The sequence below is a fragment of the Falco cherrug genome, chromosome 2 (genome assembly GCF_023634085.1).
Source record: "Falco cherrug isolate bFalChe1 chromosome 2, bFalChe1.pri, whole genome shotgun sequence".
NCBI lineage: Eukaryota > Metazoa > Chordata > Aves > Falconiformes > Falconidae > Falco > Falco cherrug.
This window is the reverse complement of record NC_073698.1, coordinates 112,653,131-112,680,976: the sequence shown is the minus strand read 5'-3', so window position 1 is coordinate 112,680,976 and position 27,846 is coordinate 112,653,131. Positions and strand designations below refer to the sequence as shown.

The following is a 27,846-nucleotide window of genomic DNA, read 5'->3' as shown; positions in this document are numbered from 1 at the left end:
ATTTCATCCATCTTTCTAGGCTTTTTGTACCTCTCGTTGCACATGGCCAGAGAAGCCATTTCAAAGCTTTGGGAAAATGTATCTATTTTTGATCAGGCAATATCATCTTTATTGAGCAACATAAGAAAATCAGTGAATACATGTGGAAAATTGATTTCAGTTTACACTGGTAATTAATGTTATCTGATATAAGAAGAAATTCAACACTTCAGCACATGGGCTTTTTTGTTGTACTCTTAGTAATAACTAATGACCATCTTAATACCTGCGGAACTGCTTTACTGATTGATTTAATCTCTTTGAAGCCATTTCAAAATAACTATGGTTCTTAGTCACCAGACCTTTGCTGTTAATCAGATATTCAATGCTAAAAGGGTTGGGTTTTGTAGGTTTTGGTTTTGCTTTTGTTTTTTTCCAAAATGCACTTGCTGTTTTTATATTGCTTGAAGAAAGAAAGATTTCATTATTTGGTGTATTTTATCACCAAGCCCTTATAAGGTTATATATATATATATATATATAAATAATATGCAGGATTAAATGTCTTCATATAAATTTCTTCACATAAATTACCTATGTAAATTAATCACATGGAAGTTCCTGAAAGATTGCCATATGATGTTACGTTAAACTATATGTGTAAACCCTTGACAACCACAGTGTGAAAGCGGAAAATGAATTCATAAAAGTAAACAAGTTTTCTTAAGATCACAAATCAGGTCACCAAGAGAATCAGAAAATTAATTTCTACTAGCTTCTTCTTAGAGCCAAGATAGTAAAAAAGTAATTTGGCCTCTCTTCCCCATGTAACTTCAGAAGTCCTCAGTCCCCTCAGTCCTTTGCAAGCTGGATTACCAGAGCTTCTGCTGACACCTTTTTGTGGAACTCCCAGCTACTGGCTGAGTAACTAAATGACCCCTATGCATCCTGGGGCATTAACCAGCCAAAAGTGTGTGGGAATAACCAGAATTCAGAAGAAAAAACATTTCATAAGACAAAAGGGTAACATTAAGAGGAAGATATGATAGCATCGTGTTATCTTATCAAATAACCTCTCCCTAATGTACTCATCTTCAGTTAATGCAATTACAATGCTAGAAACAGAAAATAAGACCACCTCTTTCCTTGGGAAGATGTTACGGTAGATGGAGTATATAAATTATGTTGAGACTTTTAAAAATTATTGAAAGTAGTAGACTAGTCAGGAGTAGAAATATTAGTGACCTCATAGCCATTAGAATTCACACAGTGCTGGAAGTGTAATTCAAAGATCACAGAATCACAGAATGATCAGGGTTGGAAGGGACCTCTGGAGATCAGCATCACCTGCTAAAGCTGCTAAAGCAGAGCCAGAGCCTGGCAGAGCAGGCTGCACAGGATCACGTCTAGGCTGGTTTTGAATGTCTCCAGAGGAGACCCCACAGCCTCCCTGGGCAGCCTGTGCCAGGGTCTGTCACCCTCAGGGTAAAGACGTTCTTCCTCATGTTCAGATGGAGCTTCCTGGGCTGCAGTCTGTGCCCGTTGCCCCTTGTCCTGTCACTGGGCACCACTGAAAAGAGCCTGGCCCCAGCCTCCTGACACTCACGCTTGAGATGTTTGTGGACATTGATAAGATCCCCCCTCAGCCTTCTCTTCCCCAGGGTTTTTAAAGGTGTTTGTTGCATGAAGTCTGCAACTTCTACTTCTCAAAGTAAAATGGCATAACAGAAGATGTGGGTTCTAAAAAATTTCAGCGACAATCTCCTGTAGTATTATCCATTCATGGTCTTGCTTGCTACACAGTGATTTTGTAAAATGTTTGGATCTTCTCTTTTTACCTGGCTACCATGTCTTTTTCATGATCAAAGCAGTCCAATAATAAATATAAAAGAAATTATTTGATGTTTAAGGAAGAGTCAGTATATAAAGTACTATTAGTCTCAACTTATAGTTTTGGGAAGGTTGATTCACATCATTCTAAGGACATGGGTGACACTGTCAAGAAGAAATCACATTTCTCTTGGCTTCCACTGCTGTCCCTTCATCAGAGAATGCATTTTTTCTGGTCTGTAGGATATTAAAAGACCTGGCACAGAAAAAAATGTCCCATTTGGTGACAGTAACATATAAGGTTCAAGATATATAAAGTGTATAGAGAAAGATTCATCTCTTGAGTTGTTGTAGTTTATGAGTCTTTGGGGTTCAAAAAAAAAAAAAAAGGTAAGGTTCTTTCCTCTCTGCATGGCACACGTCAGTGTGATATATACTGTCTAAACCTCTCTTTCTTAAAACATGAGGGATTCTGTGCTTCTTTTATTTTTCACCATGTCCCATTTAGTCTTCCAAGTTCAAACTAGTATCAAAAAACCTAGTGAAAATGGTAGAAATAAAGGGAGGTACAGCTGTTCAAACATGTTTGTTGTGAACAAAAATGTATACCTCTATACAATATAGTTTTACAACAAACATCATTAAATCCCCCTAATCATACCCTCCCATCTGATTAGTTTCCATGGAACCAAATTGTCAGGTGCCTATTTCAAAATCAGGGCAAACAGATCCTGTCTCTAATCACATTATAAATAATTGAAAACAGCTCATTAACATAATTTGACCCTAGGCCTCCACTGGAATACTTTGATTCTGATGTGTTTTTTCTCTGAAGGTGATTCTCTCTCTGTAGTTCATGTTATGAACATCTCTTCACCCTCAAAAAGAAGCTGAGTTTGTTGTAATGAAGTCTGTGATCCTTGAGGGACTTATTGTTTGAGTGTAAATTATGTTAACAGTAATAGGAAAGACACTAGTACAGGGAGGGACAAATACATCACTTGCTGGGTTTGTCAGAGGAAGCAAGTGCTACATCAGGATGTGCTACAAGTGTCATTCACAGCCCTTCTAAAAACACTGATACTGCCTTCTTATTTAATCTTTTAGAATGGTGACTAGATGGTTTTAATTACCTTTTATGACTAGAAGTTTTTGTCTATACACGATTTAAAAAGCCTTAAAAGTAGTGCTAGTAAAAAAAAAGCTTTGTTTAACAATGCAATTCTGCATTGGATGCCATAACATTAAATATGTCATTGGATCCATTCAGGGAGAGAGCTACGACTGTGTGACAGAGCAACTCTTCACACTGTGATCAGTGAGCTTACCATGAATGCCAGCTTTCACCTTCACAAACCCTAAGCAACACAAAGAACACGTCTTACTAACTACTCACCAGTTCGGAAAACACTCCCTCAAGCTCCAGGCAGCCCACAGAACAAAATCCATAGGCCCTAGCTATGGTATAGCATCCATGTCATGGCTGCCAGCTCATTTGGCAAAGGCACTGGAATGAGGCGTCTCTCCTTCTGTACGGGAAATTCAGTTGGGATTTCTAGGAATAACAGGAGGATTCTCATATACTCAGCAAGCAGGTTGTGCCTTGTTGCAAGATATGAAAATCTGCTGTGGTTGGCTGGTGAGGCTCCCCGCACTCTTCTCTTGACATAACCTGCTGAGTTATTTCTAACTAGAGTCCCAAGAGCAATGGACCATGATACTACTATCCTGCTCAGATGAACTGGTAGGTTTCTCTCACTGAGAGTTATTGTTTCATGCTGTCTGCATAGCCAGTGATTGCCACTACCCAGGAAAACTCACACATTTTCTTTTGTTACCAAAAGGGATAGACCATGTATTAGCCCCCCACCTTCCTACCGTTGCCCACTGACTGTTCCCAGATCACTGTAAGTTCTGATATAATCGTTTCACTGTGTGCAGCAGCATCTCCCGCCTGGATCTACAATACTCAGGTTTACTCTGTCACTTCTAATTAATTTATTTACCCTGTTTAGTTTTTTGCACGCTAACCACCGCTACCTTTTGTACCAGAGTCCAAATCACTATGAATGATTCATTAGAACACACTTTTCTTCTTACAGGTTTAGCTAAATTATGAGCTAGCAGCAGCATGTTTTTACTTCATAGTTTTATTTTATGACCGCAAACCTTCTGAATATTGAAAAGCTTCCATAAATTTCTCTGATATTTTATTGTGGCAGTGAACAACAACAGTTCTGGTGCTATCATTTTAAAAAATGTTATAAAAATCTAACAGTCCAATAATAAAAGATTATTGCTACCTGGTAATAAATGACTGCCAGATGATAAGATTTTTAAAGCATTTCCTGAGAGACTAATTCATTTATTCTCTACCTGTTTTTGCCTGTTTTTTGAAAAGGCATGTTTGCAAAATCTATTTATGTCACAGTCTTCTACATTTTTCATCGTGCTTTTTCTCTTTTATTTCCTTGGAAGCTTTCCATCATTTCCAGATGCCAAGATAAAATAAGCAGATAACTCCAAAAATGATGGTGTATCTACTTCCCAGATAATTAGCACTGGAGTAAGCACAGGACAGTTTAAGGTATCTTTTTTATCCCCCAGAAACCATGAGAAGATCATAATTTTAATATATAGATTACAAAAAAATTATGACAAAGCAATATATGGATTACAAAACTCCTTGAAAATTCTGTATTCCTACACAATTTTATTACTATTTCTAAAAAGCCTACGGGATTAAGCCTAGAACAAAAAGACTTTCAAAGTAAATTCCAAGGACAAACCACTCTAGTATGTTCAAAAATAAACAACAAATTGGATATCCCAAATGAGATCTGAAAGAAGAGAGAGGAGTACTCTAATCAGCTCTGTGAAAGTGCTCACCATTTTTAATAGCTTTTACACTTCCCAGCTGCCTGCATCCTACAGCTGTGAATCAGCATTCCCCAGAACTGGGCTCCCTTTGTAAATGACAAGTAGCACGGCTTCTGCCTGTGCCCTATTGCTTTGACTAAGCACTTGCAAAGCAAGTCTGCATTGGTAAACGTCATCAAATTACCCTGGGACATACAGCCAGTTTGATGCTCTGCTTCAGAATATAACAAATGACTCATTGCTTAAACAGATGAAAGAAAAACTCAGTATTACGTATCTGACAAGCTATTTTATTAGTAGTGTTTGTGGGTGAGACAATCTAGATCAAATGATTGTGTCAGGGCAATGGTATTTCATTTCAATAAATGTGTTCGACGATACTGTAAAATTAAGCTTTATAATATTTTCTAAATACTTAGCTTTGAGAAAAGTGAAAACTTGGTAACATATCCACATGGATATTCCTTTATCTTCTTTTCACACTCCTTCAAAAACTACTTTACAGTCAAGCAAGACCAGAAGCAGCATATGGTCCCTTTGTAATCTGAGATTCTTTGATGACTATTATGTCATCCTTTATCTCTTCTCTTTTAATTTATTTAAAACAATCTTTGTTGGAGAAAAAAGTAATAACAATTTGTACCAGGAGACTGTAAAAACACCCTCCTGGATGCAAAACAGCAAGCCAAATGGCAATGTGGGGGAAAAGAAAGCTCGATGAATGAAATTTTCCACCCTGACACTCATAATTCAAATGCCTGAATCGAAGCACCAACTTTGCAGAAAACCATTTAGGTTACTAATTCTGTGAACACTGATTACCTGGTACTTCGTTAAAAATATTCCTAGCACCTGTTTCAACATCTCACCTGTCAGTCATACCAGGCCGCTCCAACATGATTGTTAAACTGTGAGCGTAGCACTGGATATATTGGTAGACCCTGCCAGATTAAGTGGTAGACGGAGCGGCACTGTCACCACAGCTCTTGATGTGTGCCCCTTCATGGAGATAGTTAGCACCAGTTACAGCTACTGCCCCTTACAGGGTTTTGCAGAATGGGTCACTGGTTTCTTAGTTATCCCTTAAGTCACATACACACATGAAGGATATGATTGAAAATACATTTTCTTTGGCAACTCTGTTCTGTTTCCTTCAGTGAATGCAAGTGATGAACCTTAGGTTTACAACTGTTAACTTGTTTAATTATTTCTGTCATGCCACTTCTTCAGACTAAACAATCTGTTTGATTTAATGTCTATTGCCTTACACCATGCACTCTCCAACTGATCTATCTCATTTTTGCCATGTCACCTAAGAGGAGTAAGGAAGAAAAGCAAGAGAAAAAAAAGCCTTCTGCCTAAATCACGTATGTTATCAAGAAATACCTAACTCTGAGTCAGAACATGACCTTTCACTGTAACTTTGTCTTCCGCATCCTCAGTTTCTTTTGCTTAAGGCCTTCAGTCTTCTGTTGTGTCTGATTTAAATTATCTTGAATATGGGTTGAGAATTGCAGCACATCCAAAACTGCTGAAAGAGTAAATGAAGAGCTCTGGATGCTCAGCATACCCAAATACCCCTTCAAGCCTTTCTCTGACATTTGTATCAGATACTGGACACTATAAAACTTTATATAAAAATAACTGAGCAGTAGTATCAGGGCATGAAAATTTGATTTCTTCCTTATAAATATATACCACACACTCACGAAGGGCAAACTTCTATTCCTTGGGAGGTCCTGCTAACAATCTCTGTATGTGGTTTTCTCCAAACCGTCTCACCTGCTTCCTAGTCATCAGTTCTGGCAATAAGCAGCCTCCCAAACTGTTCTATAGGGAGGGTCTGGAAGAGCTCTGCCCTCCTGTCGTTAGGCTGACTAGCTGAAGGTGACCAGAGCTGTAACTTGGGGGGTGAGCTATACAGATTCTATAATCATCACTCTCCTTCCAAGATGATTCCATTTGAAATAACACCAAGCCTAGGCTAGGCAAAACAGGAAAAGGTATTTTAAGCATATTTTCAAAGACAGCATGGATCTTATTGGATCTTAGTCATGTACCTGAAATTTTCTTGCTCTGGTTGGGGACCTCACCTGGAACTGCTCAGACAATGGACCTTCATTCAGCTACTCAGTCTTTATTGTCCTCTTAGTGCTACCCAATATAAAGTTGTTATAACACATATATTTTAAAAAATTGCTTTCTGTTTTTTCTGTAAATTCAACCTTTCACTACATATCTCTAACACGGATAATCTAACATATTCACATTATATCCATGTAGGCATTCATCTTATCAAATACAATGCAGAGAAGTGATGTTTTAAATCCCTTTGATAGTAGCTGACTGTTATTTACATGTTACTTAGGAGCTTCAAAAATCAGTCAGCCAGTCTGGGGGATACTGCTTTTGGGGTCTCTGTGATAGATTATTATTTCTGGAACCTATCTCCTTATGTAGAGAAAAGTTTATCATTTCAGGAAATCAGCTGCATTGCCTTTTTTACACTTTTATGCTAATTTTCTGGTCTTTTCAGGTAGATGAACTAACTTGTTCTCTTTCTTATGTCCACCTAAGGATATCCTCCAGCGTCTTGGCTCACTCACTGTGGGGGATTCCTATTGATGACAATGGCACGTGGCCAGTTATGAACCGAATCAACTATGCGACCTCAAAATCCTACAGTGAGCTCTGCAAGGTTCTGTGCCCAGCCTCCCCTTTGGAGAGAAAACAGTTGCTAGCCTGCCAGTGCTCATTAATTTGGAAACATCACCACACTGACCAAAGCTAGCATGTCCACATGGCCAAGCGCTCCGTGGTTCAAACATGCATTTGGAACAGGTTCAGGGATGATCTCACTGTGCTCCATTTCCCAGCGTAGCCATGCCCTCTGTCTTTACAGGCCTTTTATCCTTGGGTTGTCTCTTCCCTATGTCTAAAGGCTTACACAGCTGGAATGGAATTATGCATATACATTTACTTGCTGAACATCCTACCTTTAATATTATTAAACATTCCCTCCCAAACTTCTTTTAAAACCTTCCTGAGCCCTCAAACACACAACAAGCAAACGAAACAACCTGCCCACACTGTATTTTAGTTTCAATGCAGAATAGACAAGTCACTCTGTGGATTTTCCTACAAAGGATTTTAGCAAGAAATAAATTATATTAGATTATATTTCAGTTGTAAGCTATATTTGAACAGAAGCCACCAGATGGGAAAGGTCAGGATTGTGCATTAACCCTTTGAACTAGATACCCCCTTTGAAAGCTGAAAGTTTGGCAGTAAATGGTCCTACAAGTTTTTGAATTATTTTGCATTTAAATTATGGATTTCTTATTTTCATCCATCATTAACCTAATTGATCTCATTTAAACATGCAAATTGTGGCACTGAACTTTCATGTTCACAGATATCATTCTTTACTGTTTACAGTAACTATCCTTTGTGTTTCATTTGTTCCAAGCATTCACTAATATGAAAAGCCTAAACTAGATAATTTTACTTACTAACATGATGTTTACATAATTATTGAGCTAAATAATTAAATAGAAGAGCTTCTTACTTACTTTTCATTCAATGTGAAGAGGTGAACATGTGCTGAAGCTGTATCTTTCAATTTGCATTCTTATTATTACTATTTTTAACTACATCTTACACCAGTAAATATGGAAATATCCCTATTTTAAGGGATACAGAATGGAAAGCTGGTCACTGAAGTATTGAAATAACATTGAGATATATTTATTGTCCACATTAACATTCACACCATGATTGACGAATAAAAAAACCCAAACAGTTCAGGTAAAACACCAGAACAGTATCTCCACATAGGTGAGTCTTGGGTGGAAACCTCAATGTGTATGAAGGGTAAACTTATCTCACAGCATAACCGGAATATCTTGAAACTTTCTCATTTTCAAGGTCACTGCAGTCCAGCAGAACATCTTCATTGGAAGAGAAAACCAGGAACACATTCAGATGACCTCTGAAGTATGGGAGCATCAGTCACAAGAGACGGTGACTCTTTCAGACTCAGGTACCCATTTAAGAAAACATCTAGCTTTTCCTCATGAGCTTTTAAGGGATTCAAACAGCTGGCAGATTTTCACTGAAGTGAAGGAAATTCCTGTTTTCTTAGGCTTACAAAGATTGCCTATGGTCAGAGAGGAAGGTTTTGTGAGAGACCAAGGATTGCCTGCCCATCGCACAGAAAACACAGCCCTCTTGCTTTTTAAGCAGGAACAAAAAGTGGCTTTAATCAGTAAGACAATCTAAATTGTTAGATGAAGGTCGGATAGAGAAACCCACCTGAAAAGCTGAGATCTAAGAACTCGAGGCCAGGCCTTCTGTTCTGTAGGAACAACGTTGCCATAGCCATGCCCAGGTGATCAAGATGCTGGGTGGTATCTTACACTAACCAGCTACTACCCTCCATTAACCCAGGATGGGAAATATACTTCATTGCTAAGGATAAAGGACACATGTCAAAAACATCCCTGCGATAGACCAGTGCTGGAGCAAAACCTAGCACGCTGCTGTCTGAAGCAAAGACATTCTTACAGCACCCACAGTCCTGACAAATCAGTCAAAATTAAAAAAAAAAAAAAAAAATGTTCTGGGTTTCCTTCTTGTGCCCTACTATTCATACCCAGCTTTAACAGGTATGCTTAGCAGAAGAGATAAGAGTCTGATAATGACTTTGTGACTTCCAAAAGGTTGGGTCTAGGTAGCTGTACAATACCGACAGCAGACTGTTTCCACAAAAAAAAGAACACATAGCCTAGATGTGTCTCATTCCCAGAGCTGAGTCTAAGAACTCAGAAGAATAAAGCATTAAAGCCAACAAAAACATTAAGAGTGCATCAGTTTGGAACAAAACAATTCTGTCTCCTCAAAGGGAAATTTTCTTTGCCATTTGTTATGAAGAGTATGCAGTAGGATGGACCATGCCAGAGAATATGCCACTGCATCTGTGCCATCATGTGACTCTTGAAAGAAGGCTTAAGCCTGAGATACTGGCCACCTTCCACAAGTTCTAGAGGTCTCTGAGGTATCACAGTTCCAAAACACTCGAATTACTCTAAGATAAAATGCTTATAGCAAAAGAGCAATTTGTGCTAATTTGGAAAATAGAACTGCAAAGCCCTGGATGTGCAAATCTCAAGTGAGTTCTTTGTTTTATGGCCTTAGAGAACTATCCCCTTGGAAATCCAAATCTTTTAACTGTATCAGAAGTTACATAAGAGTTGTGTGCTTAGGCTTGCCGACTACAGGTATAGTCAGATCAACATTTTCCCTCATGGCAAAGCCAAAGCAAGTTTTGGTTCTTATGGAAATCCCAGCTATTTTCACTCCTGACTCAACATACAGTCTATCTGTATTAACTTGAGTTGGCTCAGTATTTTGGGGCCCTGTTAAAAAAAAAAATAAAATGAAAAATTGGAAGGCTGTGACACCTCATTTTCCTAGTTAGTAAAGCATCTCCTGACCCTGGGACGTATCACTTGCCAGACTGTTCGTGCAAAGATTGAGGCAGTGTGTAATTATGCCAAATATTCCCAGATTTTACTTTAGCGCGTGTGGTTTAGGGTGTCACACAGCGTAATCAAGAGATGGTCAAAAGCAAACGAGAATGATCAATAATGCTGTTGACTGGTCAGAAATGAAAGATCAGGATCACTGAAGGAGACATCTTTGAACTCTCTATTTTCTTCACTTTGGAAAAACATGTTGTCTGCCTAGACAGCACAAGCTGCTTCTGAAACAGACAAATGTGCCTTTGCTCCTAAAGCATGGGTACCAGTTAACTCCTGGGGAGTTCTGGGAGACATAACTCATGCAAAAATAAAGAAACAAACAAACAAACAAATAAATAAATTAATCCTGACGCTAAGGGAAAAAGGACAGAACTCATGCCAAAGTGCCAGAGTAAAAGAATTTTTTTTAAGCACAAAGTTGGCACAAATAAGTAAAGCAAGTAAAAAGAAAGCAGCACACTAAACCAAAATTAAAATCTTAAGTATTAGTTGAACAGCTTCAAGAAAACAAGTGGTCTGCCTCAGCCACACAGCTGAAAGAAAATGAATGTGTGACACATATTTTACCCACTTACAGTACAGAAGGACCATATGTAGGCAACAGGGAAAACTTTCCCTCCAGCCTCATTTTTTATCATAGCTAAGAGGTGTCCAAGTTTGTGTGCTTTTGCATGGGCATGCATCTGCCTCTTCCGAGCTACAAAAAGACAGCAAGTCTGCGGTTGAGACAGTCATCCTGAACAGCCACCAAACATATTTAAAATGTCACTAATTAATGAGAATTAAACATTAAGATTTAAGGAAGACACAGAGGTTTTTTTTCTGTAAATGCTATTCTCATATGCAACTGTAAGTCTTTTCTTCATAGACTAAGGGTCTAACAGTCAACCATGCACGACCCTTTTCTTGCCTTTATAATGTCTTGCTTCATGTAGTATTATATGAATGTATATTGTAAGAAATATTACATATAGTATCTTTTATTTTCACATATTCACACACAAGTATATAGATATTAAGTTTCATATGTTTTCATATTATTTTTGTTCAGAACATGTAACTGTAGAAACTGTGTTCCAACAAAAACTTGAAACCAGCCAAGTAAAAATAATGGGCTAAATTCTCTTGGTGAGCATAAGCTAGTGCACCTCTTTGATAAAATTACTCTGCTTTACACCAGCAGAAATTCTAAACCCATCCCATTGTCAGAGCAACCTCCATTTGTTAATATATCAGAAATCACAGCAGTACGCTGTTGTTAGACACACATGCACACACATACACACCATTTTCTACATGGCTGCACAAGTGCATTGCTGATTTGCTTATCTGCAGTCTGCCGCATTTGAAGCATTTTGTTTACTTAATTCAAAATCAATAAGCTTATTTCCCGGACAATAATTCCGACATTCTCTTGGAATAGCTGCTTAATTTTAAAGTCAAGTTCAGACCTTCATTGCAAAAGAATCTAATAACCCACAAATGAAGAAACAGCCTGTTTGCACAAACACTGTTGGAACAGCCTGTAGAAGCAAGGTAGCTGATGGCTACAGAATGGTCAGACTGACAATCTGCACATCTATGTCTGCCAATATAGAATTTAATAAAAATTGCCTCTCCAGGCACTTCTTTATATAACACATATTTAGCTTATTAGTGCTGTCATTTGGGAGCGTGGTCAGCTTTTGAGCAAAATCTCACTGAATCCATTAACACGGATCACATCACAGCTGCCATTTTAGAATCGCGATGATTAGGCTTGAAGTTCAAATGATTTGATTTCACTTTAAAGCTTCAAAAGCAGCCTCTGGGGCAGCCTTATACAATTAATTTTTACTGAGGTCTGCTGGGTAATTTACTGTAGTCAGAGAATCTTCACTAAGGTAAGGTAATTGCCACTGGGTGATTTTACGGCACTCTGTTCAGTAGGAAGCAATGTGTTGGCTGGCTTCTGCTCAGGTAAGACCTGGAGGAAAGTGAAGATGCTGCTTCTGTGCAACAGCACGTGTCTGAGACATGGAGGAGGAATGAGCAGAATGCACTCACTTCCCAGATGTGGACCACAAGTTCTACTTGCCCTCAAAATGTCTTTTCAGGAGTATGCGTGAGGACTCGCAGTATACATCCTCACAAATACCGTACTGAGAAGCTTTCAAAATTGAAGTACTGCACCTGTGATTCTTTAATACAGGAACAAAGAATGCATTCTTAGTTTAGTCTGAATGCAGAAGTAAACAATGAAATGAAATATCCCTTTGAGATTTGTATTTATCATTTACAAGAAGCACTTCCTAATAATCAGTGGCAGCTAGGCTGACGAGCAAACTTCAGAGCAAAGCCACGGGGGATACAAGTCTATTTTAGGTTTCCTGTTGACAGTAAGGGTCAGGGGAAAAATAAACTCGGCAAGCAGTGTCATGCAACCACAAAACCTCTGCTGGCCAAGCAGAAACTAAATTATGGCTAAACCTTTCAGCACACCAGAAAGACCTGGGCAATTGGGCTGCACTGCAGTACACAGAGCATGACATACAGATGAGCAGGATTAAGCACAAGTGAGACGTAAAATAAATTAGTGATAAATAAAACTCAAAAGGCTGGAGGAGCTAATTATCCCACAGTCTGGAGTGGGGTACAGCATGCTTACCCCAAAAGCATCCCTATTAGTTTAATATTTGAAGCCTGCCAAATTAATCTGGAAAGCCCTGTGAAAACAAGGGCTGATCAAAAAAAAAAAAAAAAAAAGGCAGCAGAAGGACTCAGACATTATTATTGTTACATACACATATACATTTTAAAAGAAAATTAAAACTTTCTTATCTTTAAAGTTTAGTCCTCACCTTCACTTCATGTAATGTAGTACTACCGGAGAAAGCTGATTTGATTGCTCTGTCACACTAATAAAAGGTAAGATTTGTGTAAGGGGAAGACGGAACATAGTATATTCCATATTGATATCACTGCTGATGGCATTACTGGCTTTCATTTTGTTAAGTTTACTTCCTGTTAAAGAATAAAAGCAGCTGTGTGGACTCATAAGCACCTCTACCTACATCACTCCGTGGACTCATTACAAATATCTGTTTCACATAGTCTCATCGTGTAGGACAGAATTAATTTTATTCTGTCTTTCACTACGCATAAATAAAAACTTGTCATGCCAACCATTACGTTGCTTTCCTTTTTCTTTACCTCTCATCCACTGGATGCAAAAACAATCTTGTAATTCCTACTGTTCTGTTGTTTTCCTTTTCCTAGCCTGTTTTTGGGTTTGGGTTTGGTTTTTTTTTTTTGGTTTTGTTTTGATGAAGCCACAAATGTTTTGTTCATTGTCAGGGGCTACTTGCTTAAAAGAAAGATGACTTTTTTACTTTCAAGCATGATTATACAGGACAGAAATGGCTAGACAATGTATTATTGCCTTTTGTTTCCAACCTGTGATGATACACTGATAATTTGTAAGGAGCATCCATGTACCACAGATAAAACTTTTCAGATTATAGGAAGGAGTTTAAAAACCAAGTGCAGTTCTAGTGGGTGATGCCCCTTCATTGTGCATCTGTTCTCTGCCAAACTGATGCTCATCTGTGCTGTTCTGTTTGACCGTTTTAAGGTACTTTATCATTCTCCTATAGCTTCTGCTCATCTGAAATACCCCTGGGACATTCAGAACAAGCACCCTATGGAGCAATGCCATGCTACCTGGTTGTGATTTCGGAGCCTATACAGGACTTCAGATTAACAAATTCTCCTGACTTTTCTCATGGGTTCCCATAATTCATCTATTTTGTTAGCACTATATTTGAAGGGCTGTCAGGTGGCATTGAGGATATATTGGGTCAGCTCACACCGGGTCCTGTGAGCATCCCTCTCATTAATACAAATAGGATGTCTCTTACATGTTTGGAGTCTTATAGATTGATGGGAAAAAAGTTAGCACTTTCCAGTAATACCCACAATGATGGTGCACAGTACCAGGAGAAAAAAATCAGGAGGTCCAGTTCCAGTGCAGTGTACTCCATTCAGTCTTAGCTATTGTTCTAGTAAATCAGCCTTCTCCTCTTTTTTCCTTAAAGGCTTTCTACCGAACCACATCATTAGTTCCCTGAATCTCCCCTTTTTATAAAGTTTCCTTTAGAAACTTCTCCGGTATAAGACCTTTGAGTATGTTGACTGAGTTGAGTATATTGAGTATGTATGTAGGTGGTAAGGAAAAGGACAGTAATTGCCAGTTCTTAGTCTTCTTCTCACGAATAAAAAAATACTGCTTTCTCCATGGTTTTAAAAGGTATTTCCACGCTCTCTTCTAAACTTGAGCTTCTTTTGGCACATTTCTCACTTATCTTTCCATATATAATGGCTCTATACTAGTGCTGGAGAGTATTAAACTGATTGGTAGAAAATGAGCAAGCAGGAATGATAGAGAATAATTAATTACTTGTGCACTGTGGCTTTTGGTAAGCTGGCAGTCTGAGGGGGAAGTAACATAAAGGACATTAGTAATTGTAAACACCCAATGAAGTTTGTCCTTGTTAGAGAAATTCAGTGAACGCACAGATGAGAGAAAGGTCATGTTCAAAACGAAGCAACAGGCATAGAGGAAGAGACACCCCACTGCTATTTAGCAAGGTAGTATCTTGCTACCTAGGGTGCAAATCAGAAGGAAACAACAAATGTTAAAGAAGCTTTATATACGAGAGCCACAAAAAAGCTTGTTTGCCTTATGATCTTTCGATGGTGGCACAAAGAAGATTCCTGCCTTTACCTTGAATCACATCACATTTCAGCCACTGTGACTTAGTTTAAACCTTGTATAGCTGTCATGTTTCTGTATCTACTGTTTCATTCAATGTGGTTCATCTCCTGTAGTGCCACCACCTTGAGCAGGGTAGCGGAAGAAGAGCAAGCAATTTGGAAGTGAAGGCATAGGCCAGCTCAGTGGCCGATGGCTGTGGGATTTCGAGTTCAAGGAAATGAAGCTGTTAAGGGTTCATGTGTCTAGTACAGATGCCATTTGAACATATTAGGGGAGGCAGGTGTTTATAGCCATTTGGTAAAGAAAGGCTTTGATGCCCCTCAGTAAGATGATGGGTAGAATGTTTCAGAAAACAGTTATTTTCAGTAGATTATTACTTGTGGATGCTAATCCACATCCTCTTCATTTGCAGACTTTTTTGCAGATGGAATTTTTAGCAATGCTGTCAGCTTCTATGCATGGAGTGCTTTTGCCATTACTGCATTTTGCATGTGCTGAGTCTCAGATGCTCAGATAGAAATATCCCTGTTTAGAAACACATTTTATATGCCAGCAGTCCTTGACATGGTATCTCAGGAGCTAGTTGCAGCAACTGGAAGCTTGTCTGCTTTATGGACAAACTTGTCTGCTTTGTAACAGGTTGATTACCCCTACCCTAGGAACAGATTCATGAAAGGTCTCTCCCCTTCACCTGGTCTGACAATATTTCGCAGATGCCTGGTTTTGTCCGCTGGCAATCAAAAGTGCAGGTGTTCTGCAGAAATCCAAATAGCTGTCCCCTTAAGAATGGTGGGTGTAATGCAAGTGATTATGAAAATGTCATCTGATGGTGAAAAAGTGTTCACCTGAGTGTCCCACAGTTTATAAGTGAAAAAAAAAACCCTGACTCAAAGGACAACATGACTTCAGAGTGTAACGTACAGATACACAGGCAGGTTCATTCAGCTTTGGAATGATGCACTGTGGAAAACATTGTTTCCAGAAATCCTGTTTGAAGAAAATAAACCAGTATATAGAAATACTGGATTATCTAGAATAATATCCTGTATCGACAAGGCCTAAAAATAAATTCTAAAGGGCTTTTTCTCCTGGACTTGTGTTATTAATAGCATTACACAGAGATTCATTAGCAAGATTCAAAGTTACTGAGGCAGGCTACTGTGAACTTTGTTTCTTCATACCCTTGTTTCAGGTTTCTAGATACTTACAAGGAAAATTGTGAGCTACCATGATTTTGATTTTTAAGAAATCTTTCACATTGCTAGAATGACAAAGATAAAACACAAATGCATTTCCTCTCTACCATTTCTCAAAGCAAATCAGCAACTCAGATTCAGTGTTTTCACTGGTAAAGTTCTCATTAAACTTTTTAGACTTCTGTAAAAAATAAACCCCAAAAAACCAAAACCCATCAACCAACCAAATACAAACCAGAGAAGCTGGCTAATAGAAAAACATTACCCATCCATACCATACCAGAGATTTTTCTAATTTTCCCATGATAAAAACTCTGAAACAAAACACCACTATAAAAAGAAGCATATATAACGTGTATTACTTACAGTGTATTTCTAGAACCTGCATTGCTATCTGAGGTGTAGAGTTTAGCGACTCATGATCTACTCTGCAACTTACAACTGCACCATCATCATTTCGATCTGCTAGGAAATCCAGTGTGCTGCTGACTGTGAATGTTTTACGATTTGCATCTTCTTCTTTTAAAAATTTAACATCTGAAAGAAAGAAGAAACAAACAATTTTCTCCAATATTTTTAGGAAAATTAGTCCAGCATTAGACAGCTAAATTATCTATCACACTGTTGAAAAGACACCTCTTTCATATCTGTATTGATCTCTTTAAAACAAAAGTAATTAGACTGTAGTTGGTCCTCAATTTGCTCCAATTGTCAGAGCAGGAGACATATATTGAAAAATAAAATTTTAAAATTGGTTACATGACGCTGCACTCAAGTGGAATTTTCTTTCATCATTATCTCTCATATGTTTAGGGACAAATTTGATATAAACTTTCTCTGTAGTTTAGTAAAAAAAAAAGTGTCCTCCTCCCACCCTCACTTCCCTTATGTATATAGTGTCATTAAGTATTACATTTTCCAAGTCCATGCTTATGATCTTTCATAGTAATGCGATATATGGATATTACTGAAGTCATGTGAACTAAGAGTTGTATGCATGTAGTCACATCAATCCTGTGCTTACTTTGTTCATTGATTATTTTTTTGTTTGTCCAGAATTATGGTAATTTATGATTAAACTAAACCAAAGTTTATCAAAGCTATCAATGGTTGTGAACTGTAAATAGAGCACATCATAGTATTCACTGGAATCTACAGACAAGTCCCAAGAAGACTGGAAATAAAATCACTTCAGAGACCTTCCACTCACTGCTTTATATCATGCTAAATTTGCCCTCTGCTTTTGTGCAGATTCAGTCTGCAGATTAATAAGTATTCAACTCATCTCAAGGTTCAAATTCAGAAAGTTCTGTTGTAGGACATATCTGTCAGATCAAAGCTGAAGATCCCAAAGACTGAACATTTATTTTAAAAAGTTTTAATGCATTAACTGCAATGAGGTCTTCTTACACATCATTTAGAACAGTTTTACTTGGTTCCCAACTACTTATAATGCTTATTGATTTTAATTTATTTCAGCAAAATAGTTAGCTCATTATATTGATTTGTTAGAATGAAAGCCTTTGAAGACATCTATAAATACATAAACACATATACTAAATTACACTGAGATTGCATATGTCCTCTGTGTCCTAAAAAATGAAGTGAGAAGTTTCAGTTTTAAAAATTATACTAACTCCCATTAGAGAAGATGACCTAAATAAAATTTACATGAAATATAAGTTTCAGAAAGCAAGTCTTAAACGGCTTAAGCTACATCACCTTAAATTTAAAATACCTCTGAATTCAGAAAGGTACTCTTTTTTTGTTGTCTCCAGATAGACCAAGACACTACAAAGACACACATTTTCCCCTAAGAAATAATTATTTCTTGCATACAAGCATTTTCCTGCCTGTTGTTTGCTAGGCTTTAAGAGATTTCCATTTCTGACTATTAATATTTAGGGATCAGTAGGTGAGAGAAATATTGACCACGGCTAAAGTGCAGTTATTATAATCAAACAACCAATGTCTTCACTCATATTTAAAGCAAACACATGAGATTTTTTTCCCAGAGTTAGGTTTCCAAATTTAATAATAAGCACCTATATAGATAGCCTTCTGCTTATAAGAAATGTACACATTCCTTTGTTTACTGATTTCAGTAGGAGGACAGACAGCTCCCGAAAACGTCAACTTTAATTTCAGTGAGAGGTTGTGGATGCTTAATCCCTTAGAAAAACAAAAGCAGTTAATTTCCTAAACGGATGTTTAGAAGTCTTCCTCTAGACATCTATTGTTTGAAAGAGTTCAACTCTTGGAGTTAATTACCTCTGTGAAAAGGATGTGATACTATTCTATAAACTGTTGACATCCCCAGCAGAAATACTTAGCTTGTCCACTTTATCAGCTTTATCTTCTTAAAAGTTTCTTCATAGCAAAGTGAAGGTGTAATGGTAATGTATGCTAACGGAATGTAAGCCCACCTGGTTGTAAGAGCAGTGCAGATCAGGTACTGGGTGTGTTAACAGATGCTAGTGTTCCAAATATTCACCCAGGTGTTTTACAGAGCTTTTAAATATGTCCACTGTTGTCCATTACTTAATTTATTTTCTTGCTACTCCTCTCTCTCCTAAATACCCACTGATTTTTTTTTTTAAATGATACGTTACAGAGGCACTTTGTCTGGAAATCACTATAATGAAACAGGTTGGGGGATGACTAGATAGCAAGTAGCTTTGTAGAGTAGGAACTGAGGTCTTGAGGACAAGTTGAATATTAGTCAACAGTTTGCCCTTACAGGGTTGTAAGCTAAAAAAGGGCTGCCCTGCGTTAATAATAGCATGGCCAGCAAGTCAAGACAAGTGATTCTTCTCTATTCAGTACTTGCGTGGCTGCATCTAGAGTACCAGGTCCACTTCTGGGCTTTTGGGTACAAGAAAGATATTGATAAACCCGAGTAGGTTCAGCCAAGAGCCATACAGATGGTCAGTGGTGGGAGCATAAAACATACGAGGACAGCTTGAGATAGATGAGTTTGTTCAACCTGAGGAAGACTAAAACCAGATCAAACTGCTGCCTTCAAGTACTTAACGTGTGGTCATAGAGAAGAAAAAGCCAGAGTCCTGTCAGAGGCGTACAGCAAAAGTTGAGGTACAATGAACACCAGTTACACTAAGGAAAATTTCTGATTATGTATCATGAAGTATCTACATATAAAGAAAATTCTCCACAATCAGGGCTTTGAAATGCTTGAAACATCTAGCCCAGACAGACTATGGAATCCCTGTCCATGGAGATTTTTCAAAATTGGATTGGAGAAGACCTTAGCAACCTGACTTAAACTTTGAACCGAGGTTGGGCCAAATGTCAACTATGGGCCCACTTCCATCAGTCTGTCAGATAAATGCACATACAGATATGCTTGTACTAACTAATACAAGTTTATATCTCACAAGTATAGATGTTTGATAGTGAAAATAATAAATAGAAATGATAGAATGCCTAGCATTCATTGTTCATTGTCATCTATTTTTAAAAGCACACACTTTTAATTATATATATTTTTTATATATATATAAACACTGTAAGACCATTCTGCTGTTGCAAGGCAAATATAATTTCTGTTTACATTTTAAATCAAGTTCTGACATGAAATGACCTTCTTATCTAAACAAATTTAATCTTCGGTTTAGAGGTTTATCAAGACAAAATGTTTTGTGCCTCTGAGTTCTTTGTGTATGCTAAAATATACATAAACTAATTCAAAATGACTTAATCTATTGCAACAAAACAAACATATTATCTTATCTACTTTTGAAGCCCAGTTTTGTTAGGGGAAAAAATAAAATACAGTAAAAATATTCCTGAGACCTAAAAACATACTTTTTACATAGTATTGTTGACATAGTAGGTAAAAAAAAATATTGAAAAAATAGGGGTTTTTTTTTCAGAAAAATTATGTATTTAGCTTCTCCGGTATTTCTGCTTTTAATAATCTTCTGGAAATGCCACCAGAATGCTAAAGTACAGATCTCTTATTTAATTTGGTGCATCTATGTGAGAGACAGAACACTAAAGCAAAAGGTATGATACCCAGTGCTTCCCATTCAGTCCCTCTCATTACTAACACTTGCTCTATCAAACAGTATTCCTTTACCAGATGATGATTCCTTTTTTGAGTAATAGCAATGGAGCTACAATTTTAGAATGGCTTTTCCCCCTTTGGTGCAACTCTGAACTCAATGCATCATTTATTCTTTCGCACCATGTATAATACACTGTAACACAATTGGATTTACTGGTGCTAGACAGACGAACTCCTAACCTTTAATGTCAGCTGCATTAGCATATAATTTCATATCTATTTTCTCAGATTTATCATTTCACCTTTTACAGTGCACAAAGCTAATGTAACTTCTGCTGATGCCACTGCAAACTGGTTAGGTGATTTTATTTCTAACCTTTCTGAAATGGCAATGTGCTCTTCAGAAGACCTAGAAAACGAAACTGAAATGAATGTGCTCAGTGCCTCCCTCTCATTTCTGTTTGGTTGTTGTTTCTTTTCCCCTTTATCTTTTTCACACATCATCTTTGTTCCTTCCCCATCTCCTTTATTTAAAAAAAATAATCCCTTGAGGAACTGTTGAGAAGAGCAAATTAGTTAAAGGGTCAAATCACCAAATTGCTTGCTGGCTTCAATTACATGTCAGCTGAAAGAAAGGCAAAGTTATTCCACCAGATTTTAAAATATAATTTTAAAAATAACATCTTTTCAGATGTGTTGCCTTGCTGTTAGACCAACTGCATCAGTGGTTCTCTTAAAGTATTGACATTGCTTAGAGTAATTTTCAATATTTACATGTCTTGAATACATATATTCATCCTCTCATCTTTTCTGGATGACAGAATCTGTGCTGTGCTATGTGTGTTAGCTGTGCTGCTAAATTCTTCTTTTTTAATTACATTTGATGAGGCACTGCTTTTCTTCCAGCAATTTCCTCAAATTTTCCAGTGGCTGAAAAGAATGGTTCTGTTTCCTCATTTTCTACCCTTGCTACAAGTGCTCAAACACATTTCAAATGACTACAGCCTAAAATTCCTGTCTCCTTCAACACTACCCTGATTTTCATCAGAAATCTAAAGACACTTCTAGAAGGGACTGGGTTCCTTGAACACTCAACTGCAATCTCCTTTATTTACCAATTTTATATCAGAGCTCTGGTTATGTACATTGAACTGTGGTAGAGAACAGCAAAGGAAGATTAATGGATTCTGTAATTAACACTGTGATTTTGTTTGAGGCAGTTTATTGAGCTAACAACATCCACAATGTCAGACAAATATGAGACAAAGCAGATAAAAGTTGTGTTTGGGTTTTTTTGAAAAGCTACACAGAAAAGGTGGATTTTGAATGATTTATTGATTTAGTCTTATAGCAGAATGAACAGAGGTGACATGAGTAAATACCACCACCTTATGCTTTTTATTCATCTACTGTATAATGGGCATCTCAGTTGGCTGTGGAAGATGTGACTAAACCTTCCATTATAGAAAGCTTTCTCCACTCATTCACCAAAAAGGATTTTAAACTATCCCAGTATTTATGAGCATATGGACTAGAAAACTAAGTTTTAAGTAAAATACATGCAAAGTGAAACAGAAGACAGAAAAGAACCAAACAGCTTTTATATGCAACTCCTTCCTATCTCACTGCATCCTCAAAGGCAAATCCTTGTTTTGAGCTTCAATTTTAGTCACCTGATGACTTTTCAGTTACAGCAGTGTCCAGCTCCCCCAGGTCCCTGTGAAGTTCTCCTCAGCCACTTTAAAATCTATTTTCTCCCTGCTCCTCACTGCAGACTGTCAGCATCCGTGCCACAGCTGCAGGTTCCCAGTTTCCAAGCTGAGGTTCCCCTCAATTGTTACATCGCGACTCTTCCTCACTGGTGCTGGCTTTGTGGCTCCCCTATGGGAAATACAATCTCCTATCTCCTCCAGACGGTTCTGCCACAAATGGTCACTTTGAGCAGTGTAACATAAAACTGGCTATGACCAGATCAGACATACATCATATTAGAAAGGCAAAAAGACATGACAAGGTAAAATATCTGGTGTGAGTGGTATGGCTCTGATAACAATAATCCATAAACTGTTTCTCTATGGAGCATCACAGTTGAGTTTATCATGCTGAACAGAGTTCAGATCAATTCAAAACATCAGTTTTTACCATCTGAAGAAAAAGTAAAAAGATGGTTATATGACCACTCTAGTACTGTACAATCAATTCCTTATCTCTGTACTATATCACTGATTCATGTAACGATCAAATATGAGAAACACTACAAACACTATTTATATATAAAATTGAATTCTAAATGATGTGTAGTTTTGACAATTGGATCAAATTACATAAAAGTCCTTTTAAATACCTTTAACTTCTTTGTCGTTCTTGAACCATCTAATATCAGCTGCTGGTTTACTACCAGATGTCTTGCAAGTTAGCTGCATCCTCTCTCCCTCCATAACTGGTGAGGTAAATCCAGTAATTTGTGGCTTCTCCGGAACACCTAACAAGCAAAACAAGCAAAATGTCTCTGATAGTGTCAGCTGCTGCCATGAATATACAACCAACTTAAAGTTCACTTCTTCATACGCTCTAAATTCTGGAAACACAATAATTAGTTCTTTGCCTTGTGAGTGAACCCTGTTTCCTATTGCAAATAAACTGTCAGTCTGAAGTGTAGCTGGTTCTAAAGAATTAAAGAAAACAAATTATCTAATTTTCTAAGGGAAACACTGTATTTTTAAAACTATCTTATCTGCATTTATTCGGCGTGCAGGTCTAGTCTGACTTGCTATTATAGGGTTTAAACCGGTCTTCACAGCAAGCAGGATGACAAAGTGTATTAGAAGTACAGGGGTGAAAATAAAATGTAACTGGCAACAAAAACCTGAACTGATCTAAGTTCAGAGCACATGTTTAGAGCATGAATTATGAAGATTTTAATACCAAATCCAGGGAAGAGGTCAGACTAAAATAAATATAGGAGTTACTTTATCTTCAGAGAACACATAATCAAAAGACCAACAGGTATAATCACAATTCCATTCGCTACGGAGAATTCTTCAGCTAAATCCAAGTTATTTTGAGGAGGTCATATGATCATGACATACTATACATGTAATATTAAATTTGGAAATAGTTGTTTTTCAATGAACCATGGAAAATTAAAAAAAAATAGAGAAGATAATTGGGAAAAATATGATCACTACTTGTATAAATCCATTGGACTACTGAAAACACAAGAATAACTTATTTTAAAGTGATCCTGACAACCATAATTTTAAATTCTCTGCAAATGTCATTGTTGTAACTTGCATCTGCAGTACTTTGATGTGTTCATATTTGTGGCTAGAAAAAGAGACCAGCCACAGTAATTGACCCTGTGCCCTGTATTTCACAATTTGGTTTGTTTACATCTCTTTTCCAAAATGAGAGATTATGTACATGAAACCCAAGCAGCAGTCCCTAGAACATAGTATATTTCTGTAATAAATATACTCCTCTCTTTCAGGACACAAAATGATGTCTACTATAATACCTTGACACTTAAATATTCTAATCCATAAAGAAGCAGTCGATAAAGAGGTTATTAGTACATAAAAAGATAGTTTAATTGATTGAAAGATGTACTACATTTCAATGGGAAATAACCTCTTCTCAGATAGAAAGTGGTCAAAGAGTTTACAATGTTAATTTGAAATAGAAAGTTACAAAAAAAAAAAAAAAAGACAAAAAAAAGACAGGCATCTTAAAGCTTGCAGCTTGCTTTCTGGGAAGGTTAGTAACTGATGTTGGGAAAATTTCATGAAATGCTTCCCCAAAATGAAGGTAGAACTAAAAGAACTGTGAAAGATCAAGCTACTTTGGTTAATTAATATTGAACTGTGAAAGATCAAGCTACTTTGGTTAATTAATATTGTCTAGATCTTTTTTTATCTTTGTAACACCTTTCTATGTCTTTCTGCCATTTAAAAGGTTGAACTGGTCTACTCATCTACTGTTTAGATCATGAGATGCCTCCCTACAGTAAAGACCAAAGGTAGGCAGTTGTTATTGCAGAATATTCTGCTTTGAGTGGGTGTTTTTTGTCCTTAATGGCAAACTCGTGAGGATTTTTGTAAAATAGTCTCACAGGGACTAAAAGGGAGACATATTTCATATCCTATGCACAAAACCAATTCCCTGGCTGGATTAATGTGAATATTACTGGCACAGAGAACATCTTACATTAGTCCTATTAAATTCATCTGTCTGCCTGTCTACGTATAAAAATAAAACAAAAGGAAAGAAAGAATCAAGTTCAGGGACAGAAAAAGGAGAAAAGAATAAAAATCAATCTGTAAAATCATATAACCTCTTAGGTACGCAGGTGTGTTTCAATGAACTATAGCAATTTCAGCTGATTGGGCTACTGACATTCATAGAATCATATAAAGCTTCGAGCAGAAACTTTATTTCCTGGGCATCTCTCGAAATCTATTGCTTTTCTATGTGTATCTATAACCTTTGGGGAAAACAGCAGAGCATTTAGAGGATAAAGCATAGAAGCAGCAGCAAACCCAGTGAAGATACGCACTTTATAGAGAAAAAACGAGGCAGAATGAGCCAAGAAAATGCACAGCTAAGGAAAACCAATAAAGCTCTAAAGCCCGTTTTGATTTCATGCTCTCTGATTTTCTCCCCTTTGCCCTATACAATACATTGTTAGGAGATGAACACATGCACCTTCTTCGCACTTCTGGTGCTTGGGATGTAGAGGTTATGTCCATTTTATGGAGCACTCATACGGTGGTATTTGTGTGTGCTCCCTAATTCATCTCCTGCCACAGTGCAACTAGTAAGAGGGATGTTATTTTTCAGCACAGCAGTATGAAACAATAAACTTCAGGGAAACAAGATCAGACATTTACATTTATCTTCTGCCAAGCTTTAGAAAACTTTGTTCTTATCATAATTTTCCAAAGCCTGAGAAGTTTAACACTTGCTTCTTTATGCTCAGCTCTTTATACTTACCGAGAACAGTAAGAAAAGCCTTGGAAGTCTTGACAGGCATAGTAAATAAAGAGCAGGTGTACTGCCCTTCATCCGACAGAGACACATCACTGACACTGATACTCAGTTCATGCCATGAGGCTCGGACCAACTCAATTCTGTTGTCCCTCAGAGCTGAAAAACAAAAAATCGTGTTATAAGGTAGGAAACAGGACGTTAACAAAGCATGGTATATTGTACAAGAGACTCTATGAGTAGCCTAGTGAAATCACACCCTAGAATACAGGGGTATGGACACAGTTGTCTTTATGCATAGTAGTTTGCTTTCTCTGTGGAGTAAAGTACAAGACTCCAGCAAGTTTTTGAATAGCTTACTGCCTTGTATATCAATCTAGAAACTAAGGAACTTTAGTTACCTTTGACCTTCCCCTAAAAATACTAACACTGACTTTGATTTCTGCCCCCTAGCAGCTTTGTACAGCGTCTAAAATAACTCCTTCCTAAATCCATTTTTTCTTTCATGTATTTATCAATGTGGGTGAATATTGAGAATCCCTTTTTTTCTAGTAACAAACCTTTTGCAAGTAAGAAGTCTAGCACTGCATAGCTTGCCTATAGATTTTTCTTACATCCGCTACTACTCATATTGAATGGGAACATCAGATTTCTGGAATGCTGTAAGGGTATTTCTTATCATGAATATGTTGAAAGTTCTACTTCTGCATGCATATACAATACATTTAAAGAGTTCAGGTAATTGAGTATAGTGGCTTTACTTTACTCATCTTCTATCAGAATATCCTTCCTAGCAAGATTTTCTTTGCATGAAACCACTGAGGGAAGAGGAATAGGTAGATGTACTTAAATTCAAAATGTCACTTTAGCTAATGTTTTAAACTTTTAAATATTTTAAAGGTTATATTTAGAGTAACCCACATTTTCTTCTGAAAAACAGTCAAAACATTTCCAAACATTAAATTTCTCTGTATTAAAGCTGTTTCAGGAATCTACATATATTAATCAAGTCTTTCCACAGCACAGAAATACTAGCATCATAAGTAAGTAAATGACATAATTCTCCTAAGCGAACGATAAAAAAACCCCTCTGTAACTCAGAAAGTTTTGCTGTATACCTCTAGATTCAAATCTTTAACATGACAATATTTGAATCGTCAGTAAGTCTATTTTTACAGTAAGCCTCTGAAAGCCAAAACTAAAATATAAAATATTATAATTACTGGGAGAGCTATGCTTTGATTTGTGAGAATAACCAAGGTGTGCAAGTCCCTAATGATGCTCTCACTCGCTGCTTTCTGAAGTCCCTAAAGGCTCATAGATTTGTTTCTCCTCACATTTATATCTGCCAACGATAAAAGCAAAGCTTTACCATGGTTCTTTTGCTACTATATCTACATGTTTCTGCCCCATTGCAAGGCTCTCCAAGTGTTGCCAATGCAGGAAGATTTACACTGAAATAAGTAGCTACAATGAAGATTCAGCAAAAACGTCACTTGAACTTGCTGCCTTCTAAAGCTACTGTTCAGGTTTCTTTACAGTGAACTCAAGCTGAATTTGCTGGTTATTTTAGGGTAGGACAGCTAAAGCTTGACTTATTCTCTGCAGGGTCAGACAACTGAAAGGTGACAGCTTAAGCAGTCCTAACACACAAGCATGCCACAAACTGCTCCAAGGCACATCGAAGTGACTGCGATTGTGTGTAATGGACACATTCCAAACATAACCGAGACATCTGCTGGCCACCAACAGCAAGAAATAAATAATTATGTAGTATATAATATAAAATGCACATGATGATGGAAAATAGGTGCAACGTCAATGCAAAGAAGCAAGCAAAACAAAAGCCACCAAATGAAAAGCCATGTATATACCAATATGCCGACAAAACAGCCCAGAAAAACAAGCTCAAGAAAACAAAAAACACATAGAAGCAAGCTTCTACCAACCCAGAATAGCAGGCAAAGCTGATGACTGTGGCTTTACTAGCCAAAAGTCCTCACAACAGTGAAGCTGTTGCTATCTTTGAGGAAGTAGTAGATGGGGACTCAGAATTCATTTCTCAGCTTTTCAATTCTAGTCAGATGCAAACTGAGCAGACATAAGAATGGTAGTTTATTTCACATTACTGACCTTTCAAAAAAAATATTTTCAAAATGACCCAGTGCTTCTAAATGGTTTGATTACTACCACACCCATACATACAATTTAGAGAACAGCATAGGAATTACAAAAAAACCTCAGCAACCCATAATTTGAAAGTGGTGACTTTTGCCTCCTCTTAATCAGAAATTATTTTAAAAGTAATGCAGTATATCATCCTACAGCGTATTTTACTTTCTTATAATTTTCAATTGCTACTGTCTCATGATAAAAATTTATGTAGCAGTTGAAATATTTTCCTATAGATGGGACAATGTGCAGATTTTCATGCACTAAACAGAACTGCAGTTAACTCCACTAGAACACAAATTTTCCATTTAGATCCTACTTGTAGAAAAAAAAAACAATTGAAATACAAACCACCTGCATCAGCTACATTCCTATTGCTCCCCTCCCTCATTTCCTCCCCTCCACACCATTTTTAACCTTTGTACAAAATAGAAACCTCAGTTCAATCAGTTTTCTGGAAAAATGGTAAAAACAACC

General features: G+C 37.2%; 1 protein-coding gene across 3 annotated transcripts in view; it reads right to left on the bottom strand.

Annotated features, from left to right (window-relative positions):
* Positions 1-27,846, bottom strand: part of CADM2 (cell adhesion molecule 2) — a 670,542-nt gene that overhangs the window by 104,974 nt on the left and 537,722 nt on the right. For all 3 annotated transcript variants that reach the window (XM_055702988.1, XM_055702990.1, XM_055702989.1), the window contains 3 exons: positions 25,204-25,356; positions 22,556-22,693; positions 16,551-16,721 (listed from right to left, as the gene is read on the bottom strand). In XM_055702988.1, coding sequence (XP_055558963.1) covers positions 16,551-16,721; positions 22,556-22,693; positions 25,204-25,356 — 462 coding nt within the window. The remainder of the gene's footprint in view (positions 1-16,550; positions 16,722-22,555; positions 22,694-25,203; positions 25,357-27,846) is intronic.